Below are 17,502 nucleotides of genomic sequence, written 5' to 3' on the forward strand. Positions count from 1 at the left end.
TTTTTTTTTTTGTATCCCTGAGTAAATGTCTAATTGACTGACTCATGTAAATATAAGTAATAGAACTCATGTCAAATGTAAGTAAATTTGACTGACTGATGAAATGTAAGCTCTCTAAAGGCAAGTAGTGTATAGTTTTTTCTTTGTAATTCTAGCACCTAGCACAGTATCTGGTATCCAGGCAGCTCTTAAAAAATGTTTATTGATTTGGGTTTATTATGCAAGGTCAGGTATAAAAAAAAAAGGTTCCATAGGCATTAACATATTCATAGTAATATTAACTGAAGGAGCAAAAAAGCTGGAAAGTTCAATGTCCATCAATGAGAACTGCAGAAAGTAAATTTAAAGGAATATTGCTGTGCTCTAAAAAATATGTAATCAAGAATTCAGAGAAACATGAGGGTAGTGAATGAACTGAGGAACAAGCAAAAGAACAATAACCATAATCATAGAACTGAAGATTAACAGATGAACAGCTGAAATAGAAAAGAGGACTCTCACTAATGTTAATAGACATTAATTTACAATAAAGAATAACTACTTGTTGTTAGCACTTCCTATTAAGAAAAAGCAGAAAGTTTGATGTCGACAGAATCACTCGTTTGTCAAATCTGGCCTCAGACACTTAGCGCGCGCGCGCGCGCACACACACACACACACACACACACAAAGTAGCTGTATGACCTTGGGCAAGTCACCTAATCCCAATTGCCCTGCCTTCCCCCCTGCAAAAAAAGCAAAAAAAAATAATAATAATAATAATTTCTCTAGCACTAATGATGTCCAAGGCTAAGGTGAGTTACTTGTACCTCCATATTGTTTCCTTACCATTAACCAAAAAATTCAATTTACCTGGATATTTTACTCTTCAACCAAGTCAGTTAGCTAACTGAGATATTATTTTGAGTTCATTTTTAAGAATATCAGTATAAAAAAGGGTAAGGACCAGATTATGCCTTGAAAAGGCTAGGCAATAATTCAGATTCCACAGAATTGCAGACCTTCAGAGTTGGAAAAGACCTAAGTTCCCCCAACTTCTTAAATCCCTCCCCATCAATCCCAAAACAAGGGACCATTAATCAAGCTTCTGTGTTTGAAGGTTTCCAATGAGGTACAACCCAACTAGCACCTAGAGCAGTCCATTCCACTTCTGGCCCGCTGTAAGTGTTACAAGTTTTTCCTGTTAAATACACTAGCAAATCTATAATCTCAGTGACTTGGGAGTTCCTGCAGTGATGCATATCACAATCCACCCATGTCTGCCCCCAAGTTTGTTTTTAAATTGCTTCTTTCCTTAATTTCCCCATGGAGCCCAACTGAACAGGTCTAACACTTCGTTATAACAATCCTTCAGACACTTGAAGGCAGTTATTATGCAATTCCCTTCCAAGTTGTCTCTTCTTTAGGCTCAACATCCTCACACTTTTTTTCAACCAAATTTCATATATCTCCAGTTCCTTATTACTGGTGAAAATAACAATTTAAATAAAAATTCTTGCTTGTCAATTCCTGCACCTTTTGAAGAAAAAACAATTATAAATAAGGTCAAAATTATAAATAGAGACAAAAGTATTAGCTACTCCAGAGTAGAGAGAGACTGAGACCTCTCCAGAGACCTAGTCATCCTTCAATGAGATAACCATGCATTCTTTATGAATTTTCACTTAATTTTTAAATTATTTTTTAATTTTTAAAACTCCTTTCTATACACGGTATACTTTGATGACATCACAGTACTTCTGTTTTGATCGCAATCTTCCTTACCCAAAAACTTTCCATTGCAATGCTTGCCCCCTCTATTTGGTTTTCCTCATAAGAATATATATCTTCTTAAAATATAAAATGCTACCTTACCCTCATTCTCACCCACCTTATTCTTTTATACACACACACACACACACACACACACACACACACACAACCCTCCAAGGTCACCTTCCAATTATGCGTTTTGGTCTTCCAATTACGAGTGATCTCTAGAAGTTCAAATTTGATTCTCTGAATTATAATTTCTAGTTCATCTTGTTTTGTTCGTTATTTTTTATTTACATACAAATATCTGATACATCTTCATTCAGTGAACACCTGGAGCAGGTGGGAGCCAATGTACACTTCCCCAGCAGCACTGATGCAGAGACATACTGAACTCTCCATAGTACCACTATTCCTTATCCACGTGGGAAAGAGCAACAGTGAGAGGAGGGCCTTCTTTCAATGGAGCACTGAAAGCACGTCCTCATTTCTTCTCAGTCTATCTATTCATCATCTACTTGTCACTGCACATTACCTTCATCTTCCAGTTAGTGACCTCTTTTCACACCTCCCTGCCCTTTTTATACTACTGTTCTCAGACACATTTCCACTCTCATTCTCCCTTCTGGTGAATGATACCTAACACTGAATAAAAACAAGTATATTATGCATTTAACACTTCAAGCTCCTAGAAAGTAGCATCTTTAATGTTTATACTTAGTAAAATAAAGATAATGAAAAATAACAATGTAAGTAATAAGCAATAAACACAGGATAATTTACAAATTTATTTGCATGCCTTATACATAACACTATCCAATATACAACTCTGTATACAATTTTCCATATCAGGTCCTACACCAATGGGTTTCAGAGTAAGTATCAGCACTCTATCATCAACAATCTTACCTATAAATACAGTAAGATATGTAGCAGACCTAAACCTTAAAACATGGTTTGTTCGTAAGCTATAGTTACAACATGACAGTGGAAGCTACTTTTAGGTAACAGCTCACTAATAGTACTTACAAACCAGTATCCTTAATATACACTATTATTTCAAAGTTTCATGTAATTACCCTTCCCCAAAATCTATAGAATTTCCTTTACAAAGTCAAACCAATACAAAATGATGAGTATAATTACACATCCCAAATCTGAGTTGTTAACCCTCAAGTATACACACACAAGCATAAAGAACCTTTCCCTACTATAAAGCTGCTAAAAATAACCTCTCCAAGGTACAGGCTTCTGTGTCATTCTCCATAAAAGGAAATACTGTTAGAAGGCTAGGCCAATGTCTTTAAAAGCAAGAGCTAGACAGTCACCCCCAAGAAATACCAGATTCCCTGCACATAGTTCCCCATATTAAGCAAGGAATCAGGAATAAGAAGCCCACTACAAAGAAGTTCGTTCTACTCGTATTTTACAACATGGTGTCAAACACAAATAGAAAAAAGATTCCTACAGGCATATTAGCTTTTAAAATCTTAAATTAACAATTTCTATGTTGTACTGAATTTTTTATTATTTTGTTAAACCTTTCCCAATTACATTTTTATCTGGTTTGGACTGCCCCTGTGAGCTTGACACCTCTACTTTAAGACATTTATTTAGTAGAATTCACTGACTCATAAATGCACAGATATTTCAATAGTCAATAGCCTATTTTGTAGCCAGGCACTGTGGTAATCTTGATTATGTAAATATCACAAAGCTGGAAGAATGAAAGGATGAATGGTCCTTGACAGAAATAGGGTATTTGGAAGGAAGGAAGGTTTAGGGCAAAATACAGAGGTTCAAATATTTTCTAGGAAATCCACTATGAAAAATCCAATTGGCAACTGGCACTGTGAGCCTGAAGTTCAAGGGGCTGGATAGATGAATAGACTGGGGGGATGATGTGCTGAGAGATGATAGTTAAACCCATGGAAGTTAGTGCTAGGGATGGAACATTGGGGAACACCCAAATTAGAGGACACGATATTGATGACAAGGCAGCAAAGAAGACAGAAAGAGTAGTAAGATATGTAGGAGGAAAACTAGAAGACAGCAATGACATGAAAACCCAGATACCGGGGAGGATGATGGTCAACAGTGTTAAAAACAGCAGAAAGGTCAAGAAGGATGGATATTGAGAAAAGCCAGTCAGATTTTGCAATTAAGAAGTCACTAATAAATCTGTAGAAATATGCTTCATTTAAGTGGTAAAATCAGAAACCAGACTGCAAGGAGTTAAGGAGTGGAGCGCACTGATAGCATTTCAAGAAGTTTGCCTGGGCAAGTGAGGAAAGACATAAGGAATATAGCTGGATAGGATGTAAGGATTTAGAGAAGGTTTTTAAAGAATGGAAGAGAATTTAAGTATGTTTGAAAGCAGTAGGGAAGAAACCAGTTGATAGAGAAAGACTGAAGATTTGAAAGAATAGCAAATGAATGAGGATGCAGGCTGCTGGGGAAAGTGAAAGGGAATAGGATCAAGTGTTCATGGAGTTGGGCCTGGTTTTATGGAGAAAGGCTTTCTCTTTGTTGGAGAATAAATGGAAACACAAGAAAGTAGGAGATGATTTCTGAAAACAATTGGAAATACATATCTCACATCAATTTTTTCACTTTAAAAAAGTTAATACTTCATCTAATTACACATAATTAGGAATAACTATTAACTAGGAATAACAGTTTCTTGGCTGCAGATTCCTGAACAGTAAAATGATGGGACTGATCTATCTGATATCCAAGCAGCAGCAGCACTATGTGATGAAAGAAGGACAAAATTCTTTCTTTCTGATACTGATTAACCAGAGAGAAGTAGGGTAGATGTGGGTGTCTGTTGAAAGTCTATTATACTGCAACAAAATTTATCAAATTTTTTGTTACCTTCGTTCTCATCTAACAATCAGTTGTTGGAAGCAGAACAGACTACCTTGAAGTCTTTATGTGAAGAAGGATAACCGTTTTCTTGAGATATTGTGGAAGGTTCAATTATATTTTATTATTGTACATTATTCCCTTTCATACACTCTATATTCCAACCAAATTAGATTAACTGATGTCTTATTTTTTCCAGCTACTTTCCCACCACTGTATCATTTAAATTACTTTCCCTTACTCTGGACTGAGGTTGAAATTAGGTTCTATCTCTTCCATAAAGGTATACTTGATTTTCCCCATATGAATATTCTTATCCCTCAAGTTTTCACAGAGCATGCAGTATTGGACTTCTCCTTTCTCTTTATCCTTTTAACACTGTATTATATATTTGAGAATGTCTACACATATTTTCCAATGGACTGGTAAATTCCTTCAAACAAGGATTACCATTTTTCTTCTTGGCATCACAAGTACCTATCACAATGCTTTGCAGATTCAGTATTTGCTTAATTGAATTATCTGTTATCACCTAAAACTTTTGCCTCACTCACTCCTCCACAGTACAAGTGATATACAACAAAATATTTGCTCTTTATAAACCACTTTAAGGCACTCTTCCAAAAGAATAATTCTAGACCAACTAACTTCAGAGTTCTTTTTGGTGTTTATTCAAGATGACAATATGAAAAAAGATAGTGAAGCATCTTCTATTTTTCCAAAACATAACTTACACATTAATCCTTTCAAAAAAGGTACCTCTGAACCTGTGCCAAAATTTCCAGTTTTAATATTTTGTAATACTTCTTTTAGAGTAGCCAGGTTGCCAGGCATGATGGTGCACATTTATAATGCCTACTTCTGGCGAGGCTGGTGCTGATGGTCTGCTTATGTTCTAGAGTTCTAAGCTACAACAGGGCTAAATATATAGTAGGATGTCTACATTAAGTCTAGCATCTCAAAAATTAACCTAGGGAGTCATAAGGAACAAGGTCTGGAGGGCAAGAAGACTGCCTGGGAAAACCAGTCTCAGCTAGAAACAAACTGGGTCAAGATCCCCTGCCCTGATCAGTGGATGGAGTGGGATGGAGCCTGCCAGTAAATACAACCTTGGGTAAGATGGGAAAACATTTTCCAAAATAAAACAAACAACAGTAACAAAACTGGTTCTGTAGGGAACTCCAAATGAGACATCACAATGTTGACTTGGATAGATAAATAGTTTGGATGTAAACATTATGCTTATAGCTGGGTTTCTTTTTTTTTGAAGAATCATATAAATTTAAGAGCAAAAGAGCAAGAAAAAACACTATCTTTAATTAAAGCTACAGAATACCAATGCAAGACCACTTTCCCAATAATTTGCCTGTTTTAAGTCTACTTTATCATATTCCTGAAAAATAAACAAGTATTCAAAGAGAAGCACAAAAATAACATAACATTTGGTTGATTTTAAAAAATAAATGAAACAACAAATACCTCCTTCTACCTGACCACTCAACGATGCATATGCTTTGGTGAGGCACAGTCAGCACAGTGGAAGTGATTCCATAAAGGGGCTAAAGGGTCAAACCACCCTGTTACAGCCCTCACCACTCAGAAAGACATACAATCAGGTTGTAATAAAGAGGTACTTTTATGTTCAAGGATTCCAGATGGTACATACACATAAATATGCACCCATGTCTGGGTATACTAAATAAATATAAATACACACATCTAAGTATACATACTGCATATTTACTCTATGTGTGTATCTATTTTCTATGAAGTACTAATGATTAGACAAGTCAACATTTTCAAATCTGTGACCTTACTCAAATTAAGAATTTCTAATACTAGTTCCCCAGCATGATTGGAAAGAAGCATCTCTCTTCAAAAGGCAAATATAATTAGCAAAGATCAATCTCACACTTTGTAGAGTGTAAGTAACCTCTAGCTATTTCCATAACTACTTTAACACATGTCAAAGTAAGAAAGCTTATACTTCAATTAAAAGAATATTTAAAAACAGGAAAGGTGAAGTAAGAAGTTACAGCAGGTTAAACTGCAACAGCAAATCAGCCATGTGACCTTGGGTAAATAACTTAACTCCCATTGCCCTGCCTTCCCCCCACCTAAAAGTTTAAAAAAAAAAAAAAAAGCTTAGTTTCTAAGGGAGTTAAATTTTAGTCTTCCAGAAAAACTTTGAACTTTGGGAGATGTTACAACCTGATAACTGGCATAAAATACATAGATAAATCAGACCCCACTGAATATTTGCTAAAGTGAATGTTCCCACCTCCTTTTTTCAGTGGTGTTAGGAACTACACATAAGGGGTACTGCACAGATCATCAATTTTACTTGTTTTCTTTTGCTAAAAGGAAAGAGTAAAAGTGGGAAGTGGGTGTGTAACATAGGGGTGGATCAAGTAAATGTTGAGAAATGAGTGATATAAAAACTAGGTGATGAGGAATAACTACACATTTCTAACAAGTATAACTGTAATTATCCTTTGATGAATTAATAGAACCTGTCCTCTGATAGCCTAGGGTCTACATGAAAGGCTCCATAGATCATCAATTATTCATATGCCATTATCATTAATCAAAGCAAAATGTCAAAGTCCTGCAGAGGGTGAAGAGCATGAGGCTACTTAGTATCTGAATAAAGGTAAGGAAATATTATAACTCAGAAACCAAAAGATTAAGAAAAATTCCAGTAGACCTTACCACTTTGCCTAAGATCAGCCTCCTTAAACAAAGATTCAGGCAGTCCTGCTTTTCATAATATGAGAACATTTAATTTCTAGTACAGCTGGTTTTATAACCAAAGTTTCATTTTCAAGGGATTCATTAATTTCAATATCTAAGTATACACCTGATAACCATAGGCAACCAGAGAGAATATATCCCTGGGCATATAATCACATAAAATTAGGACAGTTATACAGCTATGAGTTGAGATAGAGATTCTCCAGATCAGTACCTAAGACAAAATAATGTAAACCCAAAGAGTCAAAACTTCCCCTTAATGACCTAGCCCTGAGCCCTGAGGAAATCAGAATCAGCAGTGGTAAACTCAAATGAGTGCAGTGCACATGGAAATAAACCGACAGGGAAGATTCTAAAATCATCAAGAATTTGTCACGAGGAAAAGACAAAACTCTCCTGAAAATATTTTAATATGAAGGTAAATGAACCAATAGAGTCTGATGAAAGACAGAAACTTGTGGACTACCCAGAGGGCATGGAACTAACAAGAAACTCTATACTACTTCAAAAGATAAATTCCACAAAAGAAAAACTTAGCAATAAACAGAGGTTAGAAATTGGAGGACTTGGAGTCCAATTAAAAAATATAATTAGGATGATAAAATATTGATATGATTGATACCTGTGTGAAGTGAAAAAGATAGTGACGGATTTGGAACACAAAAATATTGAGGTGGAAACAAATAGGGCGAAGAGAAGGAAAAGGTCACAATGTAAAAAAATTAAAAAGTGAATTTCAGGGTATGTTAGGTAATTACACAATGACAACAATGTAAATGGGAAGAACAAAAATAGAAAACTTATCATTGGATAGTTACTATGACCAAGAAGAAAGCCCTGGAGAAAAGGTGAGGAAAAGCACCTTACTCCCCTTTGCAGAATATCACTGAACTTCTGAAAATAGTATGTGTGTGTGTGTGTGTGTGTGTGTGTGTGTGTGTGTGTACACATATATATACATACATACATATATATATAAAGACTTGATCAAATTGCTTCAGAAAGATTTAAATAGAATGCTAGGCCTCACTTCACCCCAATTACTGGCAATGTGTTGAGCACTGTAGCCTATAGCCCATGAAATGATGGGTGTCTCTCATTTGATCACCGAACTAGAATAGTAGACAGCCCCCTTTGGCATTTCATTTGCACAAAACACCCTAATAATTGGTCAAGCTCAAAAACCATCAAAATCTAAATAAAGTCAAATCTCACCATAAAGGAATAATAGTCAAACAAACAGAAAAGTAGCTCCTAATTATCAAGAATGACATATGGAGTCATTCCCAAGGAAAAAGACAACTAGTTGTACATATAGATGTGAACATGTAGAAATATGTTTAAAATGACAAGCAAGAAGGATGGAAAATAAAATAACATTCCACAAGTAACAATAAACATTTTTCCAAGTTGAATACTGATCAAAAATTTGAGCCTGAAAGACAACCAAAGGAAAATACAAGACCTAGATTTTCAGCATGAGTCAAACATACTTATTTTTTTTAACTCTTACCTATATTTATTTCAAATATGAAAACTAAACACCTGAGTTGGTGAAGAATTATCTACAGTTCAGTTATTTCTAAATAAAAAGTTTTATCTGTATAACGAAGCAAAGGAATTGAAGTGAAAAGAAAAAACATGAAACAAGACCTAAATTATGCAAGTTTCTGCCTTTACAAATAGCTTTTAGCATTACTACTACACATATATTCAAAACCTAATTCAAATATTTGATAAACACATACCTTCCTCCTATCGAGTCGTCTTGTGGTTGGGCCCCGGCAGTGTTCCTCTGTGAACGTCGCAGTGACCCCCCTGGATTGTTATTAGGCCGGTTGGACATTGGCACCTCTCTCCTGAAGGGACATACCCTTTCTAGACACTACCATTCACTGAAAAAGAGAAAGATAAAGTCTTCACAAATGCAGGTACAACATATACAACATTTTCTAAAGCTCTGGGAGAATTCTATAGATAGATAAGATAGATAGATATATTTCATATCAACAGCTACTCATTTCAAATCCAGCCTTAGACACTAGTTGTGTTACCTTGCACAAATGACTCAACCTTACTGCCTCAATTTCCTCAACTGTCAAATGGAGATCACAAGTGTCAGTCTCTCACAAGGTTACTGTATCAAAAGATGTATTTGCAAAGTAGGTGCTTAGTAAGTATGTGTTCACTTCTAAAGGACTATACTTCCCTGTATGTCTATATCCAATTGTACGTAATATGTATATAGTTATTTGATTGTAATCTGTGGCCAGGAAGCTATTTTTATGCAACCTGAATACATTATTTCCTAAACCTAGGAACTCCTTCAACCTACAACTAAGGCAGGCAAGACCTAGGCAGTTACCCAATGCATTGAGAAGTTATTAAATGATTTGCACTATGTTCATACTTAGTGTTTGAGGCCAGATTTAAACACAGGTCTTACTTCAAAAGCCAATAATACTTTACACTATACCATGCTGCCTTTAAAATTATCGATTACAGTAAAATTGTACCTGAAGACAAAGACACTAAGATATAACATGATAAACCCATACTGCCATTTAGAGAAATAATTTTTAAAAGCATTTTAAAACACTCAAATCATTTTAGTGTAGAATTCAGTATAAAGATCTATCTACTGGAAACCTATTTAAGAAACGCTACTTAAATGGCTTTGTTTCTAATAGGGCATCAATCTTTAACATTATTATTTTTATTTAAATGTATGAATACAACATGACTATGATGACTAGAAATCCCTCATCAGAAGTAGGATCAGTAGTTCTGAACTCCATTTCCTGTTACTAAATGACCAGTAGAGCACTAGAATAATTCTGAGCACAGGTGAACTTTAATACTGACTACATATGTAACCCTGACACCACTCTACGGAGCTGAAGTATTGTCGGTAATCTGTAGCTTGTGCAGCTGTCGGCCAGGCCCACTGGCAACTCCTTTTATCATTAGCAGCTGCCTACGACAGAGTCCAGCTGGCATGTGAACTTCTGTACTAGAAATCATTTAAGAAAAAAATTTTTAAAGCTCAAGAGAAAATTAAAAAAATATATAACAACTGAATCTTAGGACAAGAAGGAATCAGAATCACAGAATTTTGGTTAAGTATTTATTAAGCACCTCTGACGCAAAGCACTATGTTACAGATTGGGTATACCAAGACAAAAAAGGATGACATTCAATAACAGCAAAAATAAATACCTCTGTTTCATTCCTATTTAAACCTATTTTTCATCACACTGCCATCACCATGTCTCTCCTCTCACTCACTTCTTAACCCTTTGACAATATGCCTTCAGACCTAACCACTAAAGCAGAACTATTTCCTCCAAAATGGCTAATGAGATCTTAACTGTAAAATCTGATCTTTTTCTTATTCCTCACCCTTCTTGATCTTTGTAGCATCTGATCCTACTGAGTAATATCTCTTCTCAGGTACTCTTCTCTCCTAAAGGCAAAACCTGTCTCATGGAACCAAGTGGACTCAATCCCTGATACCTGTTATCTCCTACTCTTGAATCCAAGACCTACCATCTACTGTCACTTAATCCCCCTGGGTCTTAGTTTCCTCATCTGTGAAATGGAAGGTTGAGTAAAAGGACCTTTAAGGTCCCTTCCAACTCTAAATACACTACCTTGTGATGACCCTAAAAACCAGATTAGGAATAAATCTAACATAGATGCAAAAATCAATAAGCAATCAACACCCTCATTGTCACAGATGAGAAAACTGTAGGGAAGAGGAAAAGGTGATAGCTTATGAGTATAAAGGAAAAAATCATGCTGCCATTAAAAGATATAGTTTCAGTGTCATTAACCGAATCCCTCTGTGGCTGCTGATCTGTTAAGATATTATTCCTTTAATAATCTAGCAGTAATGTCAGAAATAATTAACTGGTATACTATAGACTTTAATCAGAATTTAGCATTCAACTTCTGTCAAACATATTTCACATGACACATATTAAACACTCAAAGAGTTCTGGATTAGTCATTCATCTTTCAAGTATCTCAGAATGTAGCACTTATTTCCTCACATGATGTGAACAGAATGCCAATATTCACCTCCAAATACTGCAAAATATTTCCTAGACGACCTTAGAAATTACCTAGAAACTTAATCCAGCATAGTTTCATTAAGCACGTTGATCTTGTGTGTTTAAGTCACCCAAATGCCACTGAATGAAATTCTGGGTCTGGCTAAACCTATTAGTAATGTTTTATTTCCAGCACAAATCGTATGAATAATACTGCTGACCCAAAGTAGTGCTCTCCTTTGGAAGGGAGGAAGGTAGAGAAGAAGGAAAGGAGGGAGAGGGAGAGGACTTAAAATAGCATTTTAAGGTTTGCAAGTACAGTATCTGTATTATGTCATTTGTTTTCATACTGAGTCCTAATATTTTTGAGTTTGGTAACCAAGTCATTTTAGCCATTCTTTTTGTATTTTTTTGCTTTTTGGAGAGGGTAAGGAAATCAGGGTTAAGTGACTGGCCCAAGGTCACACAGCTAGTTTGTTTTTGGTGAGAGAGAGACAGACAGACAGACAGACACCTATGAACCATTTTTGGTATATGTCACAATGCCTTCCCATGACCACCAAACATAAGTGAGATCCCCTTTCCCTTATGAAGTAGCCAGAAGAACTACACCTTGAGCATAGTACCACAACAACAACAAAACAAGGTTATGTTGGTATGCCAACTCTACAAGTCTGTCGATATCTAATCCCTTCATCTGTCTAGAGCAAAGAATTATAGGACTATCCTCATACAACCAACCATTCATTCTACCTCTTGATCATTTTAAGCCACTTTTTCACTGAGTCTTCTAGTTGTTAAAAAATTCTGTAAAATTAATCCAGCAAAAACATAAAGGCATTCTAAGTTATATAAACTAATGTATATAGGGATAAAATAGTATTTTCTAGGTTTTCACAAGCACACTTTTCTATTTTTAAAAAATTAATCTTTTCTTTATTTTTAGTTTTCAACAATCATTTCTACAAGATTAAGTTACAAATTTTCTCCCATCTTTCTCCTACTCCCCACCCCAAGAAAGTGAGCCTACTGAATACCCTTTCCCCCAATCTGCTCTCTTATATCCTCACCCACATCCTCCCCAACTTTCTAGTAAGGCAAGATGGATTTCTATACCCCAGTGCCTGTATATCTTATTTCCCATTGCATGTAAAAAAAAAAAACAACTTTTTTTTAACATTTGTTTTTAAAACTTTGTTTTCCAGATTCTTTCCCTTCTTCCCTCCTCACCCACTCTCACTGGGAAGACAAACAATTCAACATAGTACATGTGTACCTTACACAAAACATTTTCATAGAAGTTATATTGTGAAAGACTTAACTATATTCCCTCCATCCTATCCCACTCCCCCCCTTATTCTATTTTCTCCTTTGACCCTGTCCTTTTTCAAAAGTGTTTGGTTCTAACTACCCTCTCCCCCAATCTACCCTCCCTTCCATCATTCCCCCCTTTTGTCTCCTTCCCCCCTACTTTCCTGTAAGGTAAGATATACAGAAATTTACTTTTCTTTTGCTTGCAGCAGCAAATCACAGTAGACTGACTGATCCTTTCATTCTAGAAAGAGTCCACAATTCAATTCAGCAAAGACTTAAGTACCTACTTAAGTGACAGCCTTATGTTCACCTCCAGAGCCATCCAAGTACAGTGTGGCAAGATATAGATCAGGCCGACTCAAGATGGCCCTGGATGCAGTGGGAGACCTTGGCCTTTTTAAGCTAAGGTCTTTTTAACAGGTGTCAGTTTGCTGAGGCAACAAATGGTTTCTTCACCTAGTCCAAAAAAAAAAAAAAATTCAATCTGGGACAGTAACAGTGTAACAGAGGATATAAAAGCAAAAGTCTTTTCTTTCAAAAAGCTTAGAGGGGCTGGGGGGTGGGGGTGGGGGGAGGAGGAAGAATGATTCAATCAGATTAATACAAGAGATGTGTACAGTAAATACACAGTAATTTCAAGAAGGGGAAAACAGCATGAACTTATGAATGATTTCCAGGAGAACCTGGGTTGAAATGAGATAGAAAGAGAACATTGTGGGCACCAGGCACAGAACTTAGAGATAAGATACATAGACCCCAGACTCAAAAGAGCAAGTGAGCTATAAACTTTTGTGATGGGGAGTAAGATGCAGTCAGTCAGCCTGAAAGGGTAAATTGAAACAAGATTGTGAAGAGCTTTCAATGTCAAAAATGAGTTAATGTTTCATGTCTGAGGCAAGAAAGGGCCACTTAAGCTTCTTGTCCAGGAGTGACAAGGTTAGACTTTATTTGGCAGGTGTGGGAAGGACAGACTGAAAAGAGGAGATACTAGAGCCAGGGAGACCATCGATGGAATATCACAATAGATGCCTTTGGGAAAGGATAAAGGCCTGAATAAGGGTGGTGATGGCATGAGTGGTAAGAATGGGACACGTACAGAGACATGGAGGGAAGACTGATTCAAGACTTGGTTCAAGACAATGGAGGTGGGAGGAGATAAGAAAAAGCAGAGCCATGGAAAAGTCTGAAGTTATGAACTTCAGTGACTGGAGAAATTGTTGGGCTTGTTGCCTGTTTGGGGGAGTTTGCGGGGGGAGAGAGGGAGGTTCTCCTTTTCAAACTCATTTAAGATAAAATTTGAACCAACGGAAGCTAATAAGATAAGAGTACAAAAAAAGAGAATGCATGTAGAAAGAGGGCAAAATAAACCAAAACTAGTCAGACAGGCAGAACACCAAAACAAGGCATTTGTCATGAAACCCCAGGGTAAAGAGGAATACCTAGAAGAGGTGGTAAAAAAAAAAAAAAAGTACAAAATGCTACAATGCTACAGGGAGGTCCAGAAGCGTCAGGACCAAAAGAAACGACTGTTGTTAGACTTAGCGATTTAAAAAGTCACTGGAGATCTTTGAGAAAGTTTCATTTGAGGTGGTGTAGAGAAGTCAAATTGCAATGAGTATGACAACTAACAGGAAATAAATACTGATGTGAATTTAAATTAACAAGTAGAAATTAGTTTAGATTTGTAAGGAGTCAAAGGGTGATTCTGATTAGTATGACATACAACCAGCCTTTTCTTTGCTTAGAAACTTCTTTTTAGTAACAATCATCTTTTATTGTATTTATTTATTTATTGCCTTTTGGAGGGCAGTTGGGGTTAAGTAACTTGCCCAAGGTTACACAGCTAGTTTTTTTTGTGTTAAGTGTCTAAGGCTGGATCCGAACTCAGGCTCTCCTAGCTCTGGGGCCGGGGCTTTTACTCACTGCGCCATCTAGCCACCCCATCTTTTATTTTTTTTTAAAGTGTTCATTGAAACTCTAGAGAGTTACAAACTAATGATGCTTCACAAACTGAAAGTCAGGTCACATAAGATTTCTCATCAAGAACACTGTATCTCATTACAAAAATGTTACATGTAGACTGTCATATTTCCTTGAAACACAATAAATCTTTCCACAGATTTAAAAAAGTTTCTCATCTACACCCCACCATCACCATACTACTGCTCAATTAATGATTTTTTTTAATTCATTTTCCATCTCCAATCTTTTTTTCCTCTGCAGAGGCTTTCCTCATCTCTGGAATGCATTTCCCTCCTTAGCTCCCCTCTTGGAATTCCTGGAGGACCAACTTCTATATCTTTTCCCAGCTTCCCTCCTCTCAGCTGCAAGCATTTATTCCAAAAACTACCTTGTATTAGTTTTGGTGTATCTTCTCATAAGAGCACATGCTATATCTCTCCCTCAGTATAATGGAGACTCAAAATGTAGTGACTGTTTCACTTTTTCCTTTGTATGCCCAATGGCCTAGAGTAAACACATATATGCTAGAAGACTGACTGATCTTCTAGTGCCAAGCATGAGACACAAAAAAATCTTCTAATTTCTAATATATCTTAAGCAGACAACTAATTTCACCTAAGACCTATGATATAACCCACTGCCTTGCAGCCACCAGGGCTCAAACAAAGGAGTACTGTCAGCTTTTGTAGACAATGAAAGCCACTACAACTGGAATGTCACTACCCTGTGGTAAATCATGGTACCAACATGCGTACCATGCATATAGCTCTAAATTTTAAAATAAAGGCTAGTATTATTATGTTTAATGGCTTTATCCAATTAATAAGCCAAAAAATTAGGGAATATCTTGATTATTTATAGTCAACAGCACACTAAAAATTGAAAAGTTTTTACAAATTATGAAAATCTGCATTTCATTTCCATGTAAATAGTTAAATAACACTTAATAAGTGCTAGTTTAAGTCTTTTCCAGAAAGAAACTGAAGTGCATTATTGTGCAGCTCCCCTCCATTACCTCAAAATAACAAGAAACATTCCAAATGAAGAAAATCAAAGAAAAGGGAGTATTTAAGTGCCTACCCAAAAGTTCCAGGCACTATGCTAAGTGTTTTACATATATCTCATCTTGATCCTTATAACAACCCTGGAAGGCAGGTGCTACTATGATCCATCCCCATTTTACAGCTGAGGACATTAAAGCAGACAAAGTTTTAGTGAGGTTAAATAACTTGTGTTAACAATCACACAGCTAATAAATAATAAGGGTCTGAGGCCATATTTGAACTCCAGTTTTCCTAACTGAAGGCTCAGTGCTCTATCTACTATACCATTTCAGACAGAGAGTGACTAACAGAGACACTAAAGAAATCAATAAAGCAAACCAAAAAAAGGCCATAATACAATGAAGAAATACAATACAGTAAAAGAAAGTCAGTAAATATCTCCAGTATTCTAAAAACCATAAGCAGACTCCCAGAAAAATGAATGAAAATTTGCAGAACCCCTAAAGAAGCTAAGAACTAACAAGTAACAAGCATTTTTTATAAAGATAAAAAGGATTTGTGACTTTGGAGAAACAAGAACTTGCTTAAACCAAAGGCAAATTATATGGAATTCCATAGATAAAGTCTAGGATGTTAGCTAAGGTTAAGTAACTTGCTTTTCAGTCACATTACTCAAAAAGCTCAATCCAGGTCTTACCCAGATTGTAAGTACAAAGTTTTTTCACAGGCACTAAAAGGGTTAAAGGACTTTCCAGGTCATTATTAAGCTACTGCCAGAAGAGAAAAATGAAACCCAGTCTTTCTAACCCTATCCTTTATGCAAACTCTAAGGAAGAAAATTAGCACTATTCAAGTGGTTCTGTGGAAAGAAAGAACACTGTGTCTACCAATAAAAAATAACTTTTATATTCACATCCAGCCTGGTATCCAAGGTATAAAGGCACTGCACTGACATAAGCATTTGTCAGTGATGAAGAAAAACACTTTCAATAAAATTCAGCATTCATTTTCACTAAAGACACTAAAAAGCTCAGAAAGAATGGAATATTCCTTAATATCATTAATATTAATTATTAATATCATTAATATTCCTAAACATCAATACATATTTGAAATAGAAATTATTTTATTTATTTTAAACATTATTTTAAACAAAAACATTAGAAACCTTTCAATTAAAAACAAGAGTAAAATGAGTGTATATTCCTAACAAAATGTAGGAAGATGAAAAAGAAAAAAGAATTTCAAAATCTGGTAGCTAACCAATACTCCACTCCCTCAAGCAAATATGGCAGGCAACTACAACTCACTTATACAGATAAAAAGAAACAAAGTTGTTTATTGTTGAGCTAAAAAAAAAAAATGGTAACACCAACACTAAAATGCTTTGATTTTACTTAACATTTCCTTCAATGAAGCAAGAGAACAGAACTTCCACACCTACCACCCATCTGAGCCAATCTTTTTCACATTTTCCAGTAAGTTTGTAACAGGTCTACCATACACACTGGAGGCCCTCACTTCCTCCTGAAATCACAAGAATACCAATTGGAGCATTCTGATAGTTTATTTATCATCCCTCAGCCTTTGATGACGTGAGTAGCCAACCTTCTATTCCTTTGATGACGTGAGTAGCCAATCTTCTATTCCTTTGATAACATGAGTAGCCAACCTTCTATTCCTTTGATAACTTAATGAGTAGCCAACCTTCTATTCCTTTGATAACTTAATGAGTAGCCAACCTTCTATTCCTTTGATAACTTAATGAGTAGCCAACCTTCTATTCCTTTGAT

The 17,502-nt window shown here is 35.9% G+C and overlaps 1 protein-coding gene and 1 long non-coding RNA gene across 15 annotated transcripts in view; both read right to left on the reverse strand.

The window, feature by feature from the left end:
• TRIP12 (thyroid hormone receptor interactor 12) overlaps positions 1-17,502 on the reverse strand; it is a 199,150-nt gene that overhangs the window by 100,712 nt on the left and 80,936 nt on the right. For all 13 annotated transcript variants that reach the window (XM_069104627.1, XM_069104626.1, XM_069104625.1 and 10 more), the window contains one exon: positions 9,123-9,269. In XM_069104627.1, coding sequence (XP_068960728.1) covers positions 9,123-9,220 — 98 coding nt within the window. In that variant the 5' untranslated portion in view covers positions 9,221-9,269. The remainder of the gene's footprint in view (positions 1-9,122; positions 9,270-17,502) is intronic.
• LOC138174365 (uncharacterized) overlaps positions 17,319-17,502 on the reverse strand; it is a 4,083-nt gene continuing 3,899 nt past the window's right edge. Inside the window, exon 2 of one of the 2 annotated variants that reach the window (XR_011171693.1) lies at positions 17,319-17,451. This is a non-coding gene — a long non-coding RNA (uncharacterized lncRNA). Of the gene's footprint in view, positions 17,487-17,502 lie in introns of both variants that reach the window. The other variant, XR_011171692.1, reaches the window with a different exon arrangement.

This window comes from Petaurus breviceps, unplaced genomic scaffold (genome assembly GCF_028583685.1).
Source record: "Petaurus breviceps papuanus isolate PSGF00001 unplaced genomic scaffold, PetGlider_PUasm1.0 688, whole genome shotgun sequence".
NCBI lineage: Eukaryota > Metazoa > Chordata > Mammalia > Diprotodontia > Petauridae > Petaurus > Petaurus breviceps.